General features: G+C 42.5%; 1 protein-coding gene across 1 annotated transcript in view; it reads right to left on the bottom strand.

Moving 5' to 3' along the window:
- Nucleotides 1–224: 224 nt before the first annotated feature.
- The window catches only part of MAP3K20 (mitogen-activated protein kinase kinase kinase 20), a 178,248-nt gene continuing 160,141 nt past the window's right edge, over nt 225–18,331 (bottom strand). The window contains exons 17-20 of the mRNA XM_044242350.1: nt 11,384–11,500; nt 8,827–8,901; nt 5,819–5,969; nt 225–1,748 (exon numbers count right to left, since the gene is read on the bottom strand). Coding sequence (XP_044098285.1) covers nt 1,048–1,748; nt 5,819–5,969; nt 8,827–8,901; nt 11,384–11,500 — 1,044 coding nt within the window. The 3' untranslated portion in view covers nt 225–1,047. The remainder of the gene's footprint in view (nt 1,749–5,818; nt 5,970–8,826; nt 8,902–11,383; nt 11,501–18,331) is intronic.

Genomic DNA, 18,331 nt, shown 5'->3' with positions numbered 1-18,331 from the left:
TCTGTGTCTGTTTTCTTTAAGATTTTAGATTTCTAACATTCCGGGAGGTCTTTACGGACTGTTGTTTTTCCCTCTTTGCTTTTCCTCTGGTAAAATGTAGAAAATAATATTCAAAAGCAGTCCCTGGGAGCTTTGGGGAAGCAGTAACCACAAATTTCCTAGGCAATTTTAGATCTTTGTTTTCTGATAAGTCTTAATGAATGAGGTAAGCATCATAATCAACATTAAGTTCAATAACTTTTTTATTGCCTAAAAATGACAAGCCAAATCACTTCAGCTCTGACCATGATAAAAATCCAAATACCTTACTAAAATAAATACCAACCAGCAGTGTCAAGACTAGGGTAAGGCAAGTGAGGTAATTGCCTCAGGCACAAGATTTAAGGAGGCCTCAAGAAAAACAAGAAACCCCAACACCTCAGTAATCAAGATAAATGTTATTTTAATGCAATATTTTGAAAATTAATGCAAAAATTCATGATGAACAAAATACCAAAATTTTAAATAGACAGGATCAGTAACAGCGCCTTGCCAAGCCATACTGGAGCCTGAGACAAGAGGAAAAATCAGTAATACTGATCCTGTATTTATGGAGAATTCTGATTTTTTGTTTATCACAGAATTTTTTGCATTAATTTTCATTTATTTAAATATTGCATTAGAATATTATGTATCTTGATCACTGAGCTTTCTGGTGTCCCCTATAAATTCTGCACCCAGGACAAGGACCCTCACTTAATCCCCCTAGTCCAGGCCCTGCTAACCAGAATGGCAGTGGTTACGGAAATAAAGTGACATATCCCCTCCTCTCAAAATGTTGATTTGGGGGTGAGGAGGGATATTCACAGTTATGTTTACATCGTCCCTGGGCAACATTTTGGCTCTGGTTTGGCTGTAGTCTCAATTAGAAGGCATTGCCTAAATCCCAAAATGGAAAAGTTGTCTTTTTGTTAATTCTGTCTGAAGGTATCATATTATCAAAATCCATTACGTCTTAAAGAAAAAAAGAAAAGAGCCTAGTTAGGAAAACTCATCTAGTTCAATTCATCAAAAGTTTCTCCTCCCACGGTAGTTTCCTCTGCTTCTTTCCCTATTAGTCTTGGCAGGAGAGGGCCTGTGAGGTTTCTTCCGGTATTCCACCTTTGTCCATCCTCCCTCACTGACTTTGGTTTCCTCTTCATTGGCTTTTAAGTCAGTCTCAGGGTGTAAAGGCATCCCAGGTATGGTCCTGGGTCGATGGCAGTCATTTGGGCTTCTCTTGAAGTCAGGTGACTGCTGAGCATTGAGCGCCGACTGAGAAACACTGTAGAATTTTCCAGAATATCTTTCTCGCGAAGGTGTGGAGTGAGGACTCTTCCCACTGTACCTTCCCCTAGGAGAAGAATTGAGTGATACGCTCCCACGATCATATTTGTTCTTGTTTCTACCTGAGTATCGACCCCTCTCTAAAGAGCGGTCGGTTGGAAGACTGGAAAAGCCACTGTCTCTAGAGTTGAGATGTAGAGAAGAGAAGTTTTTGGTCAGTCCATACTGAGTAGGAGAGGAGCTTCTGGATTGGTTTATGGGTGTAATCTGTTGATACTTAATGGGCACCTGGGTCCGTCTTACAGCAGCAGCATAGGAATCCTGGTCATTGAAATAGGGGAAGAATTGTGACCCCAGAATGGGATTGCTCTGGGAACGCTGTAATGAAGTATTGGATGCAATCTGCCGCAACCTCAGAGTGTCCAGCCACTGGCGATCAGCACCTGCAGAGGAAATGGAAATGAGCCTCTTTTAAGCCACAGCAAAGCTGCCTGCCTAATTCATAATCCAGTCTCAAGATAATTCAGGCCTCCTTGGGATGCTCTCAGCTTTTACCATTCATAGAAATTCTAGGCTAGGTATAAGGACATTTCCTTTATTATTATAAATACTTCTTAAAAAAATAAGGCATTTGTGCTAAATGAGTATGTGCTATATGCTTGGCCTCATTCCAGAGGCCTTTACTTACGTGATCTCATTCACTCGTCCCCGAGGTCTCAGGATAAGTACAAATGATCCAACTCTGTAAACTAGGAGACTGAAGCTTGGGAAGTCTGGTAACTTGCCCAAGGTCACTCAACTAATAATTCCAGGTCCTTCTGCATCTAAATCCCATCTTCTTCCCACTTAGCCATGTCATCACTTCTAGAAATTGCTGTTTGCATGTGTTTGGATGTTAGGGGCATGTTCAGTAAACGAAAGGTTTTTTGCCAGCAGGCACTTTCATAAACTCTCAAGAACCCTAAATGCAGATGAAAGAAATTGGGTTCCAGTTTGAGACAGCTGGGGACGGTCTGGAAGAAAGACAACTCACATCTCCAGAGGAGAAATTTTGAGGTTCAGGAATAAGAAATGGTTTTTTTGTTTGTTTCTTTGATTTTTCGTTTTTTTTCCCCCATGAAAAATGAATCTCCGTGGCCAACAGGAAGAGAAGGTGAAAGAAAGTGGTCAATAAACAGGAACCATTTAGTAAGCTCTATTTCCCTGAATAAGCAAGTCACACCTGGGATCTCTTCTGCCTTCTGCAGGGCCTGAGTCACCTTGCCCACATCCTGAGTTCCCTCCTGGTCTTCCCTGAGCAACACTTGCCATGCTTGTCACATGGAGCTTCTGGAGAGGAACAGAGCGTGCCCACGTCTCGCTCCAGCAAGCAGCCCCCCTCACTGCCCTGCACAGGTGACCACCCCTCAGAGGTGAGTGACTTGTCCCGATACCGGTGACCTGTGTCCAGACACTCCTCACAGCCTCATCCAACCACAGGGCCTTCTTGCCTTCCCCTTGACTCCTCTGAATTTGTAGCTTCTAACAGAGCCCTGATTTTGTTCGGTGTTCAACCCCCTCATGGAGCCATGTGCATTGGCTGAACACATTCTGGCTCTAGTGGCAGACTTTGATTGACCTGAGCCAGATGCAGTGATGTTGTGGGGGAGGAGTGGACACACAGCTCAGTTTCTGGCCAGAGCAACTTGAGAGATCATCTGCTGGGAGTGTGTAGGCAAGTCCTTGTCACCCCTCAGTGTGAGAGCAGGAAAGGCATTGGCCTCTCGTATCCTCTGCCCGTTGCCATATCTTATATGATGGCTATGAATGCGGAGGAGCTGGGCCGCAGGCAAAGGCGACAGACTGAGAAGGGCTGAGTGGAAAGAAGCAAAGGTTTGTTCCTTGTCCTTAATGTGGGTGAACCAGCCGCTTTTACTGCGTCTGAGCCCAGTCTTCTTCTGGACTTCTTCTGTAGAAGATAGCACATTTTATTAGAGTTAAAACCCATGGTTTCAGCACATTAGAATGCCTACATGGCTGGTCTCTACCCCAGTAGGGACTCATGGGGTCTGGGGTTGGGCTTGAGAATTTGCATTTCCTTTTGTTTTTATAATTTTTTAAAATTATTTATTTGACAGACAGAGATCACAAGTAGGCAGAGAGGCAGGCAGAGAGAGAGGAAGAGAAGCAGTCTCCCCGCAGAGCAGAGACCCTGGTGTGGGGCTTGATCTCAGAACCCTGAGATCATGCTGAGCTGAAGACAGAGGTCTTAACCCATGGAGCCACCCAGGCACCCCAAGAGAATTTGCATTTCTAACAACTTCTTATTGGTCCTGAGACGGCTGTTCCTGGGATTACACTTTGGTCCATTTGGGAGGAAGTCATTGGAAGTTGGATTTTCTGTTAAGAAATAATACCTGAACTGATCCAGGTGGTATCCTTTGAGTTTGCATGTCAAAAGGGAAAAAGAAATAGGAGGGAGAAGGAAGGGAGACAAACTAGCTAAAACTAGGGAGCCAGATGGGGGATCCCTCCCAAAGGGAGGTCACTCTCTCCTTCTGTCCTGCAACCTCTCCTGTTAATCATAATCAGAGGGAAATGTTGAGCCAAAGCCATTCCACTGGGAATTTGAAGGGTATTGACCATTCCTAATGCTCTTAGAGAAATAATTTGCTTTCTCCCAAAAGACTTAGATTACAGAGGGATATAGGACAATTGTTAGACCTCTGCCCATTGTCCTCTTTGGGGAATGTCCCTAGTTTGTCTCCACCCACATGGCGACAGTTCAGTGTACCACCTGCCCCACCCCCGGCCCCACCTCGCCATGGGATACTGCCACCTACCACCACCTCCTTCTGCTGACAGTAAATTGGTCCAGAAGAGAAGGCTTGGACAAAAACAACAAACAGGTCTTACTCTGGGGAATCTGGAATTGGGACTGATAAACTATTTGGTGATTCTCAAAGTGGTAGAATTCAAACTCTGTGAACTTGGAGGCAGAGGGCACCTACTTTGTGTCATGTGGGTTGGGAAACAAAACCAGCTTTTAGTAAAAGAAATACAGCAGAGGTAGGGAGAGAAGACCCCCCCACACACAGATTTCACAAGAGTGTTGTAGAGATCCAATAGGATTGTGGCTAACAAAGCCCTACAGAAGTAAAATGTGCCCTACAAATATTACTTCACTGGGAGAGGGACATTAATTATAAAAAGAAGTCCTTTTAAAGGCATGATAGGAAACATACGCGACAAGATGGTTGAATTAGCAAATAAAAGAACTTAGAAATGCAGTGTTCTGTGCTGGGGAGACTCAGCACCTATTACATGGGTTAGTCATGTGTAGAAACAGCATGCCTTAAAGAGTGTGTGAAAATGTGTTTTGTGGCTGAGAAGACTTGGTAGAAACTCCTGTTCAGTCATCGTGGCCAGAATGTCTTTTCACGATTCACTGAGAAAGAAAAGAACCAAATCAACGGGGTTGACAAAGGCAGACAGGTCCAGCGTGCTGTCAGAAATTTATTGGTGAGCTGTGAGTACTGTCCAGGCTTCTGGGCCCCCGGCTGGTGGTCATAGAAGGCCCGGTGCGCTTGACAAGCTAGTCCTACAGTAGAGGACACTTTAGTTAGGTTCTCAAAACTCAGTGACCCTAGCCCTAGGGGCACTTTATTTTCCGTGCCGCCAAAGAAACTTCTGATGTGGCTTTTCAAGTGCGTTTTCTTATTGGGAAAAACAATGCACTAATCAGAAAACACGTACTTCTGGTTCATTGGCAGGTGTGTTTCTCGTGGTAAAAAATGAATGCATGGGGATTTATGCATCCAACTCTCACGCGTCTGTCAGCTTGTAGTCCCGCAGAGCCTATCTCTGGGTTGTACTGAGTTTCTGGACCTGCAAAGGTGAAGGTCAGGACCTCTTCCCTGAATCTACCAAATAATGACCAATTTAACAGCAAGTCAGCTGGCCTTCCTCTATGTAATTTCTAATCTGTTTCAGTATAGCATCTGTAATTAGTGTCACCACGCTCCACCATACACATTTCATATTTTCTCTTTATCCTTCCTTACCTTTTTTTGTCCCTCTCCTCCTCCCCTTCCTTCCTCCCTCCCTTCCCTCATCGTTCTTCTGCTCTGATATATCCGTCCTGTTCAGGTCTCAAGAAATTGCCCCAATGATACCACTGGCTTCATAGGAATGTTTGCTGGACCCACAAGATTCATATCGCTGTCTACAGTTTTGGAAACTAAATTTATGCATGTGTATAAATATACATATATATTCTTATTTACCAATATAACATAATCATTAATTTTCATCTTTTATTATAGTCATCCAAATACTGAAATTTCTTGTGATATGCTCACTTGTAAGTCCATAAATACTACTGTGCCTATCGTCTGTTTATAAAACCAATATTCTAAAAATAAAAGAAGGAAGTCTTATATTAGAAATCTATGTCTATTCACAGGCTGGCACTTATCCCGGGTATGAGAATTTGATGTTCAAGTTTTTGGAGTCTAGCACACATCTAACTTACTTGAGTCAGACCTGCTTCTAGAGTTGCCCTCTGAGTTGGACAGTAATGTCTGAATGGCAAGTTGGACAGCTTTCACTTCATCCTGAGGTTTCGTTCGGCTCCACTGAATTGAGTGGACATGCTTCGTGCTCTTTGGAGCTCGGACATCACTCTGATAAATAAAAAAGAGAGAGAGAGAAACTCACGACCCAGTGTTCTATGTTTATTTTATAGGAAGAAAAGAAAATCAGGTTATCATGTCATTTGAGTTCACTCCTTAGAACACTGTTATCATAATGCCCTACGTGAGGTATTTGTACAGTTGGCCTAAATATGGTACTATGATGTAACCACTTTAGTCCTTGGTGGATTACAGAGTAGTTCAAAACGCGGTTGTCTTCCCTCAGAATGTATTCTATGTGGCAAATCTCAGCTTACCTTTTTGTCTACCAAGAAACGAAAAGTGATTTCTTCTGTTTAAGGTACTTGAAGACAGGTCGAAAACATAAACATCTGACCACTATTTTGCCCACAACTGCCTCAGATCATCCGGGTAACTGGGTGACTGTGGGCAGCATGGTGGACTAATTATCCCCATGGAGGGTGCAAAGTAACAGGTGCAAAAGTGAGACAGGAAAGGGAGTTAAGAATAGCACCTAGAAAAAGGAGAGGACACCAGATCCAAGACGTACCACTTTCTCGTTCTGAAACCCTTCATCACCAGGTGTCATGAATCAGGTTCAAGAGCCTCTCAGGCTTTATTATGGTTATGAAAATAATGTTTAAAAAAACTCTGAAGTGACCATTACAAACACAAGTAGCACATCATCACAGACCATGAGGAGGAGGAGGAAAGAGAAGAAAGAGAAAAGAAGAAAAGAATTGAGTGTGGCTTGTCTCTACAACTAAGGCAGGCAGAGATGAAATCTGGCTGTTAGAACTGTCCATTGCTAAAGAGAGGGCTTGTCCTGCACAGCGGGGATGGGTCAACAGATTCCAGAATAGCCTAGAGTCCAATCAACAGCTCTCATTAAGTTTTGTGTCCTACAGGCAACGTTTGGACAATTAATTCTGTTTCTCAGGCACCTCCTCCCTGACAAGCTCTGCTCGTCGACTGGTGAGGGTAAGTAACTGCTGTAATGCTCGGCACTTTCCAGCATAAGGTCACCCCGGACAAGAGGAGTGGCCCGGCTTTGGATTTGTAATGCCGAATCCAAGCCAAGCTGGCAACTCAGACTGTCACAGCGCAGCAGTGCGTGGAGTCCCATCTGAGACTGATTTCCTTCATCTTACTGCTGGGAAGGGAACAAGTAGGACAACCGGGAAAGAGCGGGAGCTGCATTCACAGTCCGAGGACCCGGCTGTGACGCCACTGATGGTCACTGACTACCCCAACCGGAGGGCTTCTTCCATCTCTCTGAGCCAGTTTTCCCTAGCTGCCGAATGAAGCTAATGCTGCCTGTCTTCAGTACTGATGCAAGGTTAATGCGAGAAAACAGGTGTAAGCTTCTGTTATAGTGCCTAGGTCATGGTGAACTCTTACAAAATGTTTCCTGAATGAGTAACTGAGGGAAAGAATGAAACACATGTCCTTTGGAGGGCAGATACATGCTAATATATCCATGTGTGACAAAACTCTGTGCCTTACTGCTTCCCCTCCACCGGGTTTCTGCAGGGTTTCTACCTTGTAAAGTGGGTATCCCACCAGCCATGAAGATATTGCTAAAGTTAAAAATGTAATCACATTACTTTAAGCAGTAGAGTGCTTAAAACACCCCATTGGCTTCCTGTTGTGTTTTTAGTAAATCCAGACTTCTCACTGTGACCCCGTGAAGCTCTCTGACTCTGCCTGCCTACCCTCTTGTCATTGTCCTCTATGCCTCAGGACCTTGAGCTTGCCTCCCCCTGCTGCCTTTTCTTGCTGCCTTCTCCTCCTCAGAGGAAAGGCCTACCCTAACCACCCAGTCTTATGTCCCAAGTCTCAACTATTTTCTGGTTACCACTTACCACTCACCACTCTCTACATATTTGTTACCTACTTATTATCAGTCTCCTCCCACTGGAATATAAACCTCAAGAGAGAATACAGATTTAGTCTATACTAATCCTAAAATAGTAACTGTCAGTAGGTATTTGCTAAAAGTATGAATTTTAATTTAATTTTTTAAAAGATTTTATTTATTTATTTGACAGAAAGAGATCATAAGTAGGCAGAGAGGCAGGCAGAGAGAGGTGGGGGAAACAGGCTTCCCACCAAGCAGAGAGCCCGATGCAGGGCTCAATCTGAGGTCCCTGAAATCATGACCTGAGCCAAAGGCAGAGGCCCAACCCATTGAGCCACCCAGGTGCCCCTAAGTTAATTTTTTGAAAAAATATGTATTTGGCATAGATAGAAGAAACACAATCAGGGGGATTGTGAGAAGGAAAAGCAAGTCTCCCCCTGAGTAGGGAGCTCAATGCAGGGCTCTACCCCAAAATCCTGGGATCATGACCCAAGCTGAAGGCAAACACCTAACAGCTGAGCCACCCAGGTGTCCCAAATTTTAATTTTAATAGCATATTTTCTTTAAGTGTCAGTTTTTCTATTTTTCTATATATAAAATCTATAGAATCTGTTTTTGATGATCAATATCCTGCCTGCCAGGTGATGGTAGAAGTTGTGTTCCATCCTTGTGACGAATCATTGATCTATCCTCAACCCTAAACTCTAAGCACCAAGAAGGCAAAACACTGTTTTGGTCACTGTTTGGTTTCCCCCAGTTCCTAAAATGTTATGTCTCATGTAGAAGATGTTCAGTCATTAATTGACAAATGGATGAATTACTCCCTGAATCTTTATTGGGTGAGAATATCCTGTTCTCTTTGCCTACGAACATTTTGTTAGAGTAATTATATTAATCTTCCCATATTCATGTTTCTTAAATAGTTTCTCTTCTACTTTTAAGCCCCGAGAGGAAGCAAATAAATTCCCACCGAGAAACTGATGGTAAAGCCACCAGTACCCCACCCCTCCCCAACGCCAAGCTTACCTCATAGGTGACAGTGCATTCTACAGTCTGATTTTCCATTATTCCTACAGTCCACTTCTCCATTACAAATGGGGGCTGAAAAACAAAAGTTAGGATGGTGTAGAGCCTGCCCTGCTACAGTATGTATCTTTGAGGCCAGCTGTGCCATATGCAATTGGCAAATAGAGCATAATGACAGATTATCGTGAAAGTCCTGCTGTTGGTTCACATGTGATGACTCACAACAGGCTAATGTTTTGGATGTTGGTTTTCCTAAGACCTCTTTTTCTATAATTATAAACAGTCTTAGTGCCACAGTCTTCCCTTCTCTGGTATATCACTCAATCCTATCATTAGGCCATTATTCCTGCTAATGTTTTACAGTATCTGTAGAAAGCTTTCTCATGTTTAAGAGAAAGCCTTAACAATTTAGACCCCAATGTGCCTTACTTGAGTGCAAGCAGTAGCTGAGCTAGGGGCTTCAACAACTCCTCGGCTTTTCCCTGTTTCTGGCTATTCAGCTGCCAGGCTGTGTGTACAGATGAAACTGTTGCAACATTTCCCCCACTGTATTAAAACAAAGAATTCATGAAGAAGCCTGTGCCTTTCAGGGGAGACTATGTCACTCCAAAACATGTCACTGTGGCATATGTATTGTATTTTTAGCTAAAGGCCATCAAAACCCAGCAGCCTCAAGGAAAACTTTTACTTCTCCTGTAACTGCCTAGAAGAATTTAGATAGGGCACCTGGCTGAGAAAGAGAGCTATTATCAGAGATAACTTTTTATCTGAAAGACCTATCTGCATGGCTCGGCAAGCTTCTAATTATCAAACATCTGCTCTTCTTATCTTCCTGTGAATTGCCTTCCTCCCCTTTGAAGCCCCAGGCCCCTGGCTCATTCCTCAGTTCAGGATGGCACATAAGCCCCAACTGCCTGACCTGCCCTTGAGTCTCCTATCTTTGGGGCTCCTGTGTGTACAAAATTAAATTCTTCTCCTGCTAATCTGTCTTAGGTCACTTTAATTAGCAGACCAGCCAAAGAACTTAGAAGGGTAGAAGGAAATATTTTCACCCTGACACCTTGGATCCTATTTTAGTTTTGATGAAAATGGTCTTTATTATAAGTGAATCTCCACTCTCTTAACCACCCTCCACCCCTTCATTCTAGCTTTAAGGTTACAAATGACCAACTGGGCTTGAGATGGGTACAAAGCACATGCAGTAGAGATTTAACAGGGCCTTTTTTTCTTCTTTTCTTTTTAAAATGAAGATTGTTAGGATGCTGTTGGTGTTAAAAAAAAGTTCTACAGATTTTGAATGGTCTGCCCCAATCCTATTTTTCCTACAACCCCGTTTAATATTGGTGTATGATGTTGCAGAAGATGTGTTTCTTTGGGACTGCATATGTGGCATTATACCAGAAACACCTGTATTTGGGTTTACAACTCTACCCTGTCATTTTTGCTGTGAGCAGATTCCTTCTGTTAGCAGGCAAGGACTAGGATCTTGCTTTCAAACGGCATAGGTTGGGGGTTACAGAGCAAGCATCTGTCCGATCTTCAAGACATCATAATATGTCCCAACAAAATCAGGGAAAGTTAAAACCAGAGCATAACCTTTACAGACAAATAACACCACTGAAATAACTCCTAGTTACTCAGAAGATTCCAACAATGAATATCAAATCAATCGACTTGATGAATATACTTGTAAATTAAAAGGACTTGGATGCTTAGCAATCTTATGCTTAGGAAGGAACACATTTGCAAGTCTAATGCTGTGGCTTTGAAGACTCTTCACTTCCCCACTTGTGTTTGCACCCAGGTTCTTCTTTGCTACAAACCCCATTTTCTTCACTGAAACCAAATACACTGTTCATAGTATACTTAAGAATGGCTTATATGAAGTTTTGAGTGAATGTCCAATGCATATCATGGTTATTTGCCTGAGTTGTTGACATTCTACTTTTGAAGTCTCATCTGTGTTTTTTCAGTATTAGTGGCAGAGAACTGGATTTTTTCCCCCCATTTTGAGGAGAAGCTAAGCATTTCTCTGAGTCTGTCTTCTCTGTTTTAATGCATGTACTTCTACCACTGAGGTATTCTCTGGCCAGAGGTGTGAACTCAAAGAAGCCAAGAAGACGTCAATACATGCCTCATGACTAACCTCCCCTTAGTTCTTCAAGAAATTGAAGACAACCAAGAAGGCTTTCCACCTTCCAAGTTTTTCAAAGTTTAAAATGACCCCAAAGTTGAGGTAAATATTTTCATGATGCCATTTTCTTTCCTTTAGTAAGTGATGGAGTAAGTGTAAAGAAATAAAGAAGAAAATTTTTTTTAAAAAATTAAAGGACACTTTTTTGGTAGTACTTTTTAGTTCACACAGCATAAGTGGAATTTTAACAAAAAACTATTATGATCTCAATCTGCTAAATAAAATGTGCCTTTCAACAGCCAGCTTGAGGCCGAGCTGATGTGAACGTTGACAAGCACAAAAGCACACTGCTGGGGGATTTTAATGTCTTTGTTTGATATCTGTGAATTCAAAAGAGCTTTTAAGCCGTAAATAGAACCCTACCTTTGTCATCTTTAAAATCTCTGCATCGGGTAGGTTAGTGTTGAATGTCACATCTTTGATATAGGTTATTGCAATTTCATCCCCATCCATCTCCATATACATTTTCCACTTACAGTCCTGGAATTAAAAGCAAAATTATAGAAATTTCAAAAAGCGAAACCATTTGTTTTAGTCTCAGTCTCATTTATAACACATGAAGTTTTCTGAATGAAATATTACAGAAGTTTTTTTTTTCGTTTTCTTTGAGAAAAGGACATGAAATTACATCTCTTTATATATCTAAATAATTCCCAGTTAGTGCAGTCATGAGACATAATTCATCAGTGTAAATGTTCTATCACGTGAGTTACAAACTCAAAATCCTAAAGGAGCCAGGCAGATAATAAAAATGAGTAAAGCCAGGCAATTTCATTATAGAACCCTAAATTGTAATCGTTCAAAGTAGACCCACTTAATTTACATATTAAACATTGTTGGAATATTTTTTCATTCACTCAAAGAAATGGGGACTTCCCATTTTGAAATATAAGACCCTCTTAGATCTAACTTTCACTTTTTCAGGATTGATAGTAATATGGGATCAAGAAATAGTTCACTTTCCTCTTAACAGGAAGGAAAACTGCAAATATGATAGATAGTGACTGATAACTGGCCCATGTGTTGGGAAATTATGGAAGGGTTAGGATTCTGGGGGTCTAAAGGGTATCTGCCCTAAAGGGACAGCCACCACTCAGCTTCTGTTGACTGTCCCCACGTGGGAATATGTCCTCAGTCTTGCTAGATACTTTGAGGTTTCATGAAAAGCTGGACATCTGGATTTTTACATGAAGCCTCTAGGTTTTTCTAAATGATGGTTTTTTTTTAATTAATTAATTTATTTTCAGAAAAACAGTATTCATTATTTTTTCACCACACCCAGTGCTCCATGCAATCCGTGCCCTCTATAATACCCACCACCTGGTACCCCAACCTCCCACCCCCCCGCCACTTCAAACCCCTCAGATTGTTTTTTTTTTAAATGATGTTAATTAAACTTTCAGTAAAACCGTTCTATAGTGAAAAAGTACCCTACATCATTAGTTGGGGAATGTGAATTAAAATGTCACCACAATGAGGGGCGCCTGGGTGGCTCAGTGGGTTAGGCCCCTGCCTTTGGCTCAGGTCATGATCTCAGGGTCCTGGGATCAAGCCCCACATCAGGGTCTCTGCTCAGCAGGGAGTGCGCTTCCCCCTCTCTCTCTGCCTGCCTCTCTGCCTGCTTGTGATCTCTGTCGGTCAAATAAATAAATAAAATCTTTAAAAAAAAATAAAATGTCACCAAAATGAGATGACACCAAATGGCTAAGATTGATAACATCAAATGTTGGCCAGGATTTAGAGCTACTGGATTGCTGGTGGAAGTGAAAATGATACAATCATTTTGGGGAGAGTTTTGGCAATTTATTATAAACATATATCTGTATATATAAATGTAACATCTATTTGATGACCATAAATTCAAGTCCTAGGTATTTATCCAAGAGGAATAAAAAAGTCTTAGTGTTGTTCTGAGCAGCTTTATCATAATCGCCACCACCACTGCCCACCACCCCCCGCCCCGGCCCAGCAAAGTGTTGAAACAGAACAAGTATTCATCCTTAGGAGAATGGATGAACCATGATGTATCCATAAAATGGAATGTTACTCAGCAATAAAAAGGAACAAACCACTGATGCATGCAACAACACAGATCAGTCTCAGAAATGGGACAGTGAGTGAAAGAAGTCTCATACAAAAAAAAGAACATACTAAGGATTCTATTTAGATGACATTCTAGAACAGAGGAAACCAATCCACGTAGAAAACATTCAGAAAAGGGGTTGCTTCTGCATATGGGGATTGACTGAGAAGGGACATGGCGAGACTTTCTGGGGGTGCTACTACTCTGTTTATAGGGGTTTGGGTTACAGAGACATACACACATGTCAAAACTCAGTGGATGTATACTTAAGATGTGTGTACTTATTGAACTCTAGCATTCTGAATTGTTTAGGGGGAAGTATACTGATGTCTGCAGATTACTCTGAAATGCATTAAAAATAAGGATTGATATACAGCTAGAGTGATAGATTGACAGATATGCAATAAGGCAAGCAGAATAAAATGTTAATGGCTGAATATAGGAGTTGGGTACAGGAAGATCCCTTATAAATACTTTTTTTTTTTTTTTGCTATATGAATAATAATAAAAACGTGGGGGGACAAACAGTGTGTGTGCAATTCAAAGGAAACATAAGCTATGTCTTTGCACCAAACTGGACCCCTGGACCATAAATTCACCTTCGTTCATGTTATTTGAAGAATGAAGGATTCTGAGAGGTTAAGGACAATGTACTGAGCACCCTACATGCTGAAACTGGAAAACGGTCTGGTAGGAGTAGACCTGGAATGTCTCCTGAGCAAGCTCAGACAAAATTATTGCGGAAAAACACTAACAAAGAGGCTGTTGTAAAACCTGTTGGCTTCAACAGAGGGCTGGGAGAGCTCAGTGTTTTACGAAAGCTTCTAGACAAATTGCAGAACCAACCAGAGCCCATGCCTGAGGGGAGTGACCCTCTTTGCCCAGCCACTTGCACAAGATGGAGAGCCAATTAGTGAAGGAAAAAGGCTATTCAACAATGTGAAAACCGAGCTCTTGGCCAACATAAGTCAAATGAGTAGCTCAGAATGGACAAATCTCTCAGTATTGCTTTGTTTTGGAGCCACTGCTCCCCTGGCAACATGGGCCCCGAGATAAATGGGCAGGATAATGGCCGTTTGGAGTCATGATTGCTCTTCTCTGAAATGGCAAGAGCCTCCTCACACAGTGCTAAAATAAAAAGCCTTAGAAAAGATGAATTTTACTGGTATCTTCTTCTTTTGCCTGTCCAGTTTTGGAATGAAGCGAGTCAAATCAAATGAAAGACCCCAGGTTGTGTGGAAGTGGCCAATTCCCTGTGCTCCACTCTCCTAGTCAGAGCCCAAGAACTCTCCTGACCTCAGGCCCACCTTCACCCCTCCTGCGCGCATGCTCAGAGCAGCTCTCTGGGGCGAAGGGGCTGACGGGTGGGAACTCCTATTTGCCGACCGCTTCATCTGCTCCAACACGCTGCTGGATACTTACATGGCACTCTTTCGTGTGATACCCACAGTAATCCTGCAAGTTAGGTTTGCTCTCCCCTTAGGGGAGGAAAAAGGAGGCTCAGATAAATAAGGAACTTTACTGGGGCTTCCTGGCCAGTAAGTGGTAGAGGTGGGATTATAATACTAACAGCACAAGGCTGCCTGGCTCCAAAGTTGGAGGAGTGGGTGGCAGGATGTACTCACTGGATGGTTCTCAGTGCTCCACCATGGGACCAGCTGTCAGCAACCGGCAAGTGGGAGAAGGACCAAGGAAGACTTTGCTAATACGACCGAAAAAGCAAGTGGCGGCAACAGGTCCTCCCCTACGGCAACTGCTTCCCTGGTCCCCAGAGTCCAACTTGGAAAAACAAGGATCCCCCTAACAGGGCGACAGACCTTTTACTTTTCAAATGTTTCTCTTTTCCAAAAGAAAGGCTTTTACCTGAACCATAAAAGATAGTGCCGAAGCAATAAAACGATACTCAAAGGCATTATAAGCCAAGGTGGACGGGACATTATCCATTTCATTAAATTACAAGGCTGGGTGGGAAAGGAAAAGAATATGCAGTGTTCACCTAAATTATTAACTTCATCTGTCAGTGCCCTGATATAATTGCTAGTTGTTTTTGTTTTTGTTTTTCCAGGGCATCTAGGATTTCATCATTGCCTAGTTAAGAAAAGTAACCCACAAATAAAATCATGGAATTCTTTGAATTCTGCTCCATTTCTTCTCAACCTCAGGTATCCCACTGGGTCATTAAGTTGTTAATGAGCACTACTCACAACTACCAGGATTTGAGCAAGGTACTGAGTTCTGCAGGACCCAACTGAGGACACCATGTAATGAGTTCTTGACCAGCCGATCACTGGAAATGTTTTAGTAACAGTAAAGTGAATTAATCATCGGTAACATCACTAAAAGTAACAATTCTGCATATTTATGAGCCTAATATGCAATCTTACATGCAAAATTGCTAGCTTTTCCATTTCTTGGTAGTGGGATGGACCAGGTCGGGGGAATGTGGGGTCGGATTTAAAAACCATTCACTTTTACCAGGGTGAACTATCGATTTTGGTTGATGTGAGTGACAGAAATGTGGGTGTTGATTTTGGAATCAGAAACATTCAAGAGTCACTGTGGACGTCTGGAGAGCAACTCTCAATCCTGACAGACAATTCTGTATTCTCAGAGCCCATGGGGGCCTCAACGGACTCCTTTTCCAAAACCATTTCACCCCTGGCAGTCTGAAATGGCATTTGGAATTGGCCAGCACTTTAAAAAGAATTTAAAGTGCTGCTGATGATGGTTAGATAGAAATAATATAGAAAAGGAGTCCACAGTAAGCCGTTACTAGGAGTGTAGCAGGGCATGAGGTGAAAGAGGACAGCTGGACGTCCAGCTCCCTGAACTGGAATCCCAGTTTCGTCACTCCCCACCCTGCAACCTTGGCCAATATACAACCTGTTTGAATCTCGGTGGTTTTTTTTACACACAAGCGGGTTGTTGTGTTGTGTGAGGGTGAAGTGAGGTAAGGTGAATAAAGTACTCAGCACAGGGCCAGAGCCAAATGTGGAAGCTTGGGAAGGAGCAATAATTACTCTTGTTACCAATATTAGTCCCCAACACAGCTCCAGTATAGTTAATCACACTAGCTGGCCCGCTGTCCAGCAACCGTCTAAGACTGGGACTGGGCCAGAGTCGAGTGCTCTTTGACAGGCAGGATGGCGTGGTGTGTTTAGAAAAGGGATCTGGCCAGAGCAGGCAGGCTGGGTCAGAACATCTTGTGCTTGGGCAGGAGTTTGGGGATCCAGAGGGTACTGAAGAAATCTGGTGCCTGGGAATTACCAGTGTTGCAAAAAAGAAGAAGGTGTGGCCAGTGGCAAATTAACAAAGACCGTCCTATGAAATAAATAGAAGAGGGAAGAAGCGTGTATCTTCTGACATAGATGGGTTATATAACACCAGTTCTGCCCTTTCCTGCTTCCACAGATCCAGATGCAGCCCTACCAGGAGGAACCAGAAGATATCTGGAGGAAAATGGCTATGACATGTGGTTGACAGCCCAAGAGCCCTATCTTCTCGAGGAACCCGAAGCATAGAGAGAGAAGGTCATTTGAGCAAGATTGCATAGACAGCAAGGCCTGGTGTTCAGACTTGATCCTAGGTGTTCTCTTGCTGCCGTAATGAGCAGGTTTCCAAACCCTCAGTCTTTTCTGAACCTTGAACTTTCCCTTGTTATGGGTTAAGGGAAGTAAGAATCACGGTACAGATGAGCTCCACCTTCCAGAGTCAGCAGTCAGTCCAGATTATCTTGGCGAATTCCTTTGTTAAGTGTCCAAGGCAGAGGCCAAAATACCGATTCTCTGATAAGTCCAACATAGCTGATTTTTCCTCCCTTATTGACAAAGATCCTTATTCAAAGCACAGATGCTGCCATCCCACTGTCTGCTCCTTTCCTTGATTGATCTGGCCAGTGTTTGGAGTCACCAACACTTTGCTCCAGCTCTGGCTTAGGCTGTGTGGCTAGGCATGACTTCCACTCTCCAAACCAGAAACAACCCACTCCCACCCAGTTGCACAAGCAGATGGTGGGGACAGGTCCGACTACTGTGGATTTTTATTTCATAGCTAGATTTCCACCTAAGAGAACATTCTCACTATTCAAATCTGTACCTTGAGGCACATCTCGAGGGAATGCTACTAATCAGGAAAAAGGTACTAGGGCAGGAGCAGTGCTGGGCCCTGGGACAGCACTGGAACAGCAGAAAAAGGTCATCCAAACCTTTCCACTAACTGGACTGTCTGCCTCTCAGTGCAGATCTATGAGAATTGAATGGAATTGTGTTGGGAAGAGCAGAGTTTTTGCATTTGAAACTGATGAAAAAAATGACAGTGCTGTTGGGTGCCCAGGATATGCACTATTTATCTGGGCAGCCACTGAAATACCTGGATAATTTTAGAAGCAAGTGTGGTTAATGGAGGAGCAGAAAGCATTCCATTTGTACCACTTCTGCATTGCCAATTATGTTAAAAAATTTTCTGAATTAAGATTACTGGCCAAGTAAAACAGAAACTCTTAACACTGTGAAGATGAAATCCTAAACAACACTCAGTTAATGCTAGATTAAGTATCTCTTTGTGAGAAATCACTATTACATTCTTTGCAAGCTGTTTAAAATTCTTTAGAGTTCCAAGCCAGTACAAGTGATGCCAAACATAGACATCCCTTCTCCCTCCCACGACAAAAAAAAAAAAAAAAAAAAAAGACGGGAGGGAGTACAAAGAAATGATCCATATAGAGGTAAATTTTACAGATAGCAAAAGGGATTGAAGATAGCACAGAAACTAACTTTAAATATTGTTTCAAGTTCTAGGCAGTTCAGAGACAATAGTCGATAGCTTACAAATATGAGCGCTGTAGGTATCTCTTAAAAGAATCTAGGGCCAAGATTATTCAGGATATTTCGGAGGGAAATAGACCTCATATTAGGCTTTCAGGCTCCTACAGATCACTTCTACCTGAAGATTACAGACAAAACAATTCTGATGTATTTTTTTATTGAGGTGGTGTATACTTTGCAAACAAAAAATACACTGATTTTTAAGTGCACCAGTCAATGAATTTTGACAACTTATGCACCAGCGTACCCATCCAAACAAACTAGATATTCCCACTGGCCTAGAAAGTCTCCTTATGTCCCTTCCCAGTGGAGGTTCCCCTCACAAGTGGCGGTGTCTCCTCCTTCCCATTTCTATCACCATAGACTCATTTTGCCTGCTCTAGAACCTGACCAAGTTGGAACTTG

Source organism: Neovison vison, chromosome 3 (assembly GCF_020171115.1).
Source record: "Neovison vison isolate M4711 chromosome 3, ASM_NN_V1, whole genome shotgun sequence".
Lineage (NCBI taxonomy): Eukaryota > Metazoa > Chordata > Mammalia > Carnivora > Mustelidae > Neogale > Neogale vison.
This window is presented reverse-complemented; position numbering and strand designations above follow the sequence as displayed.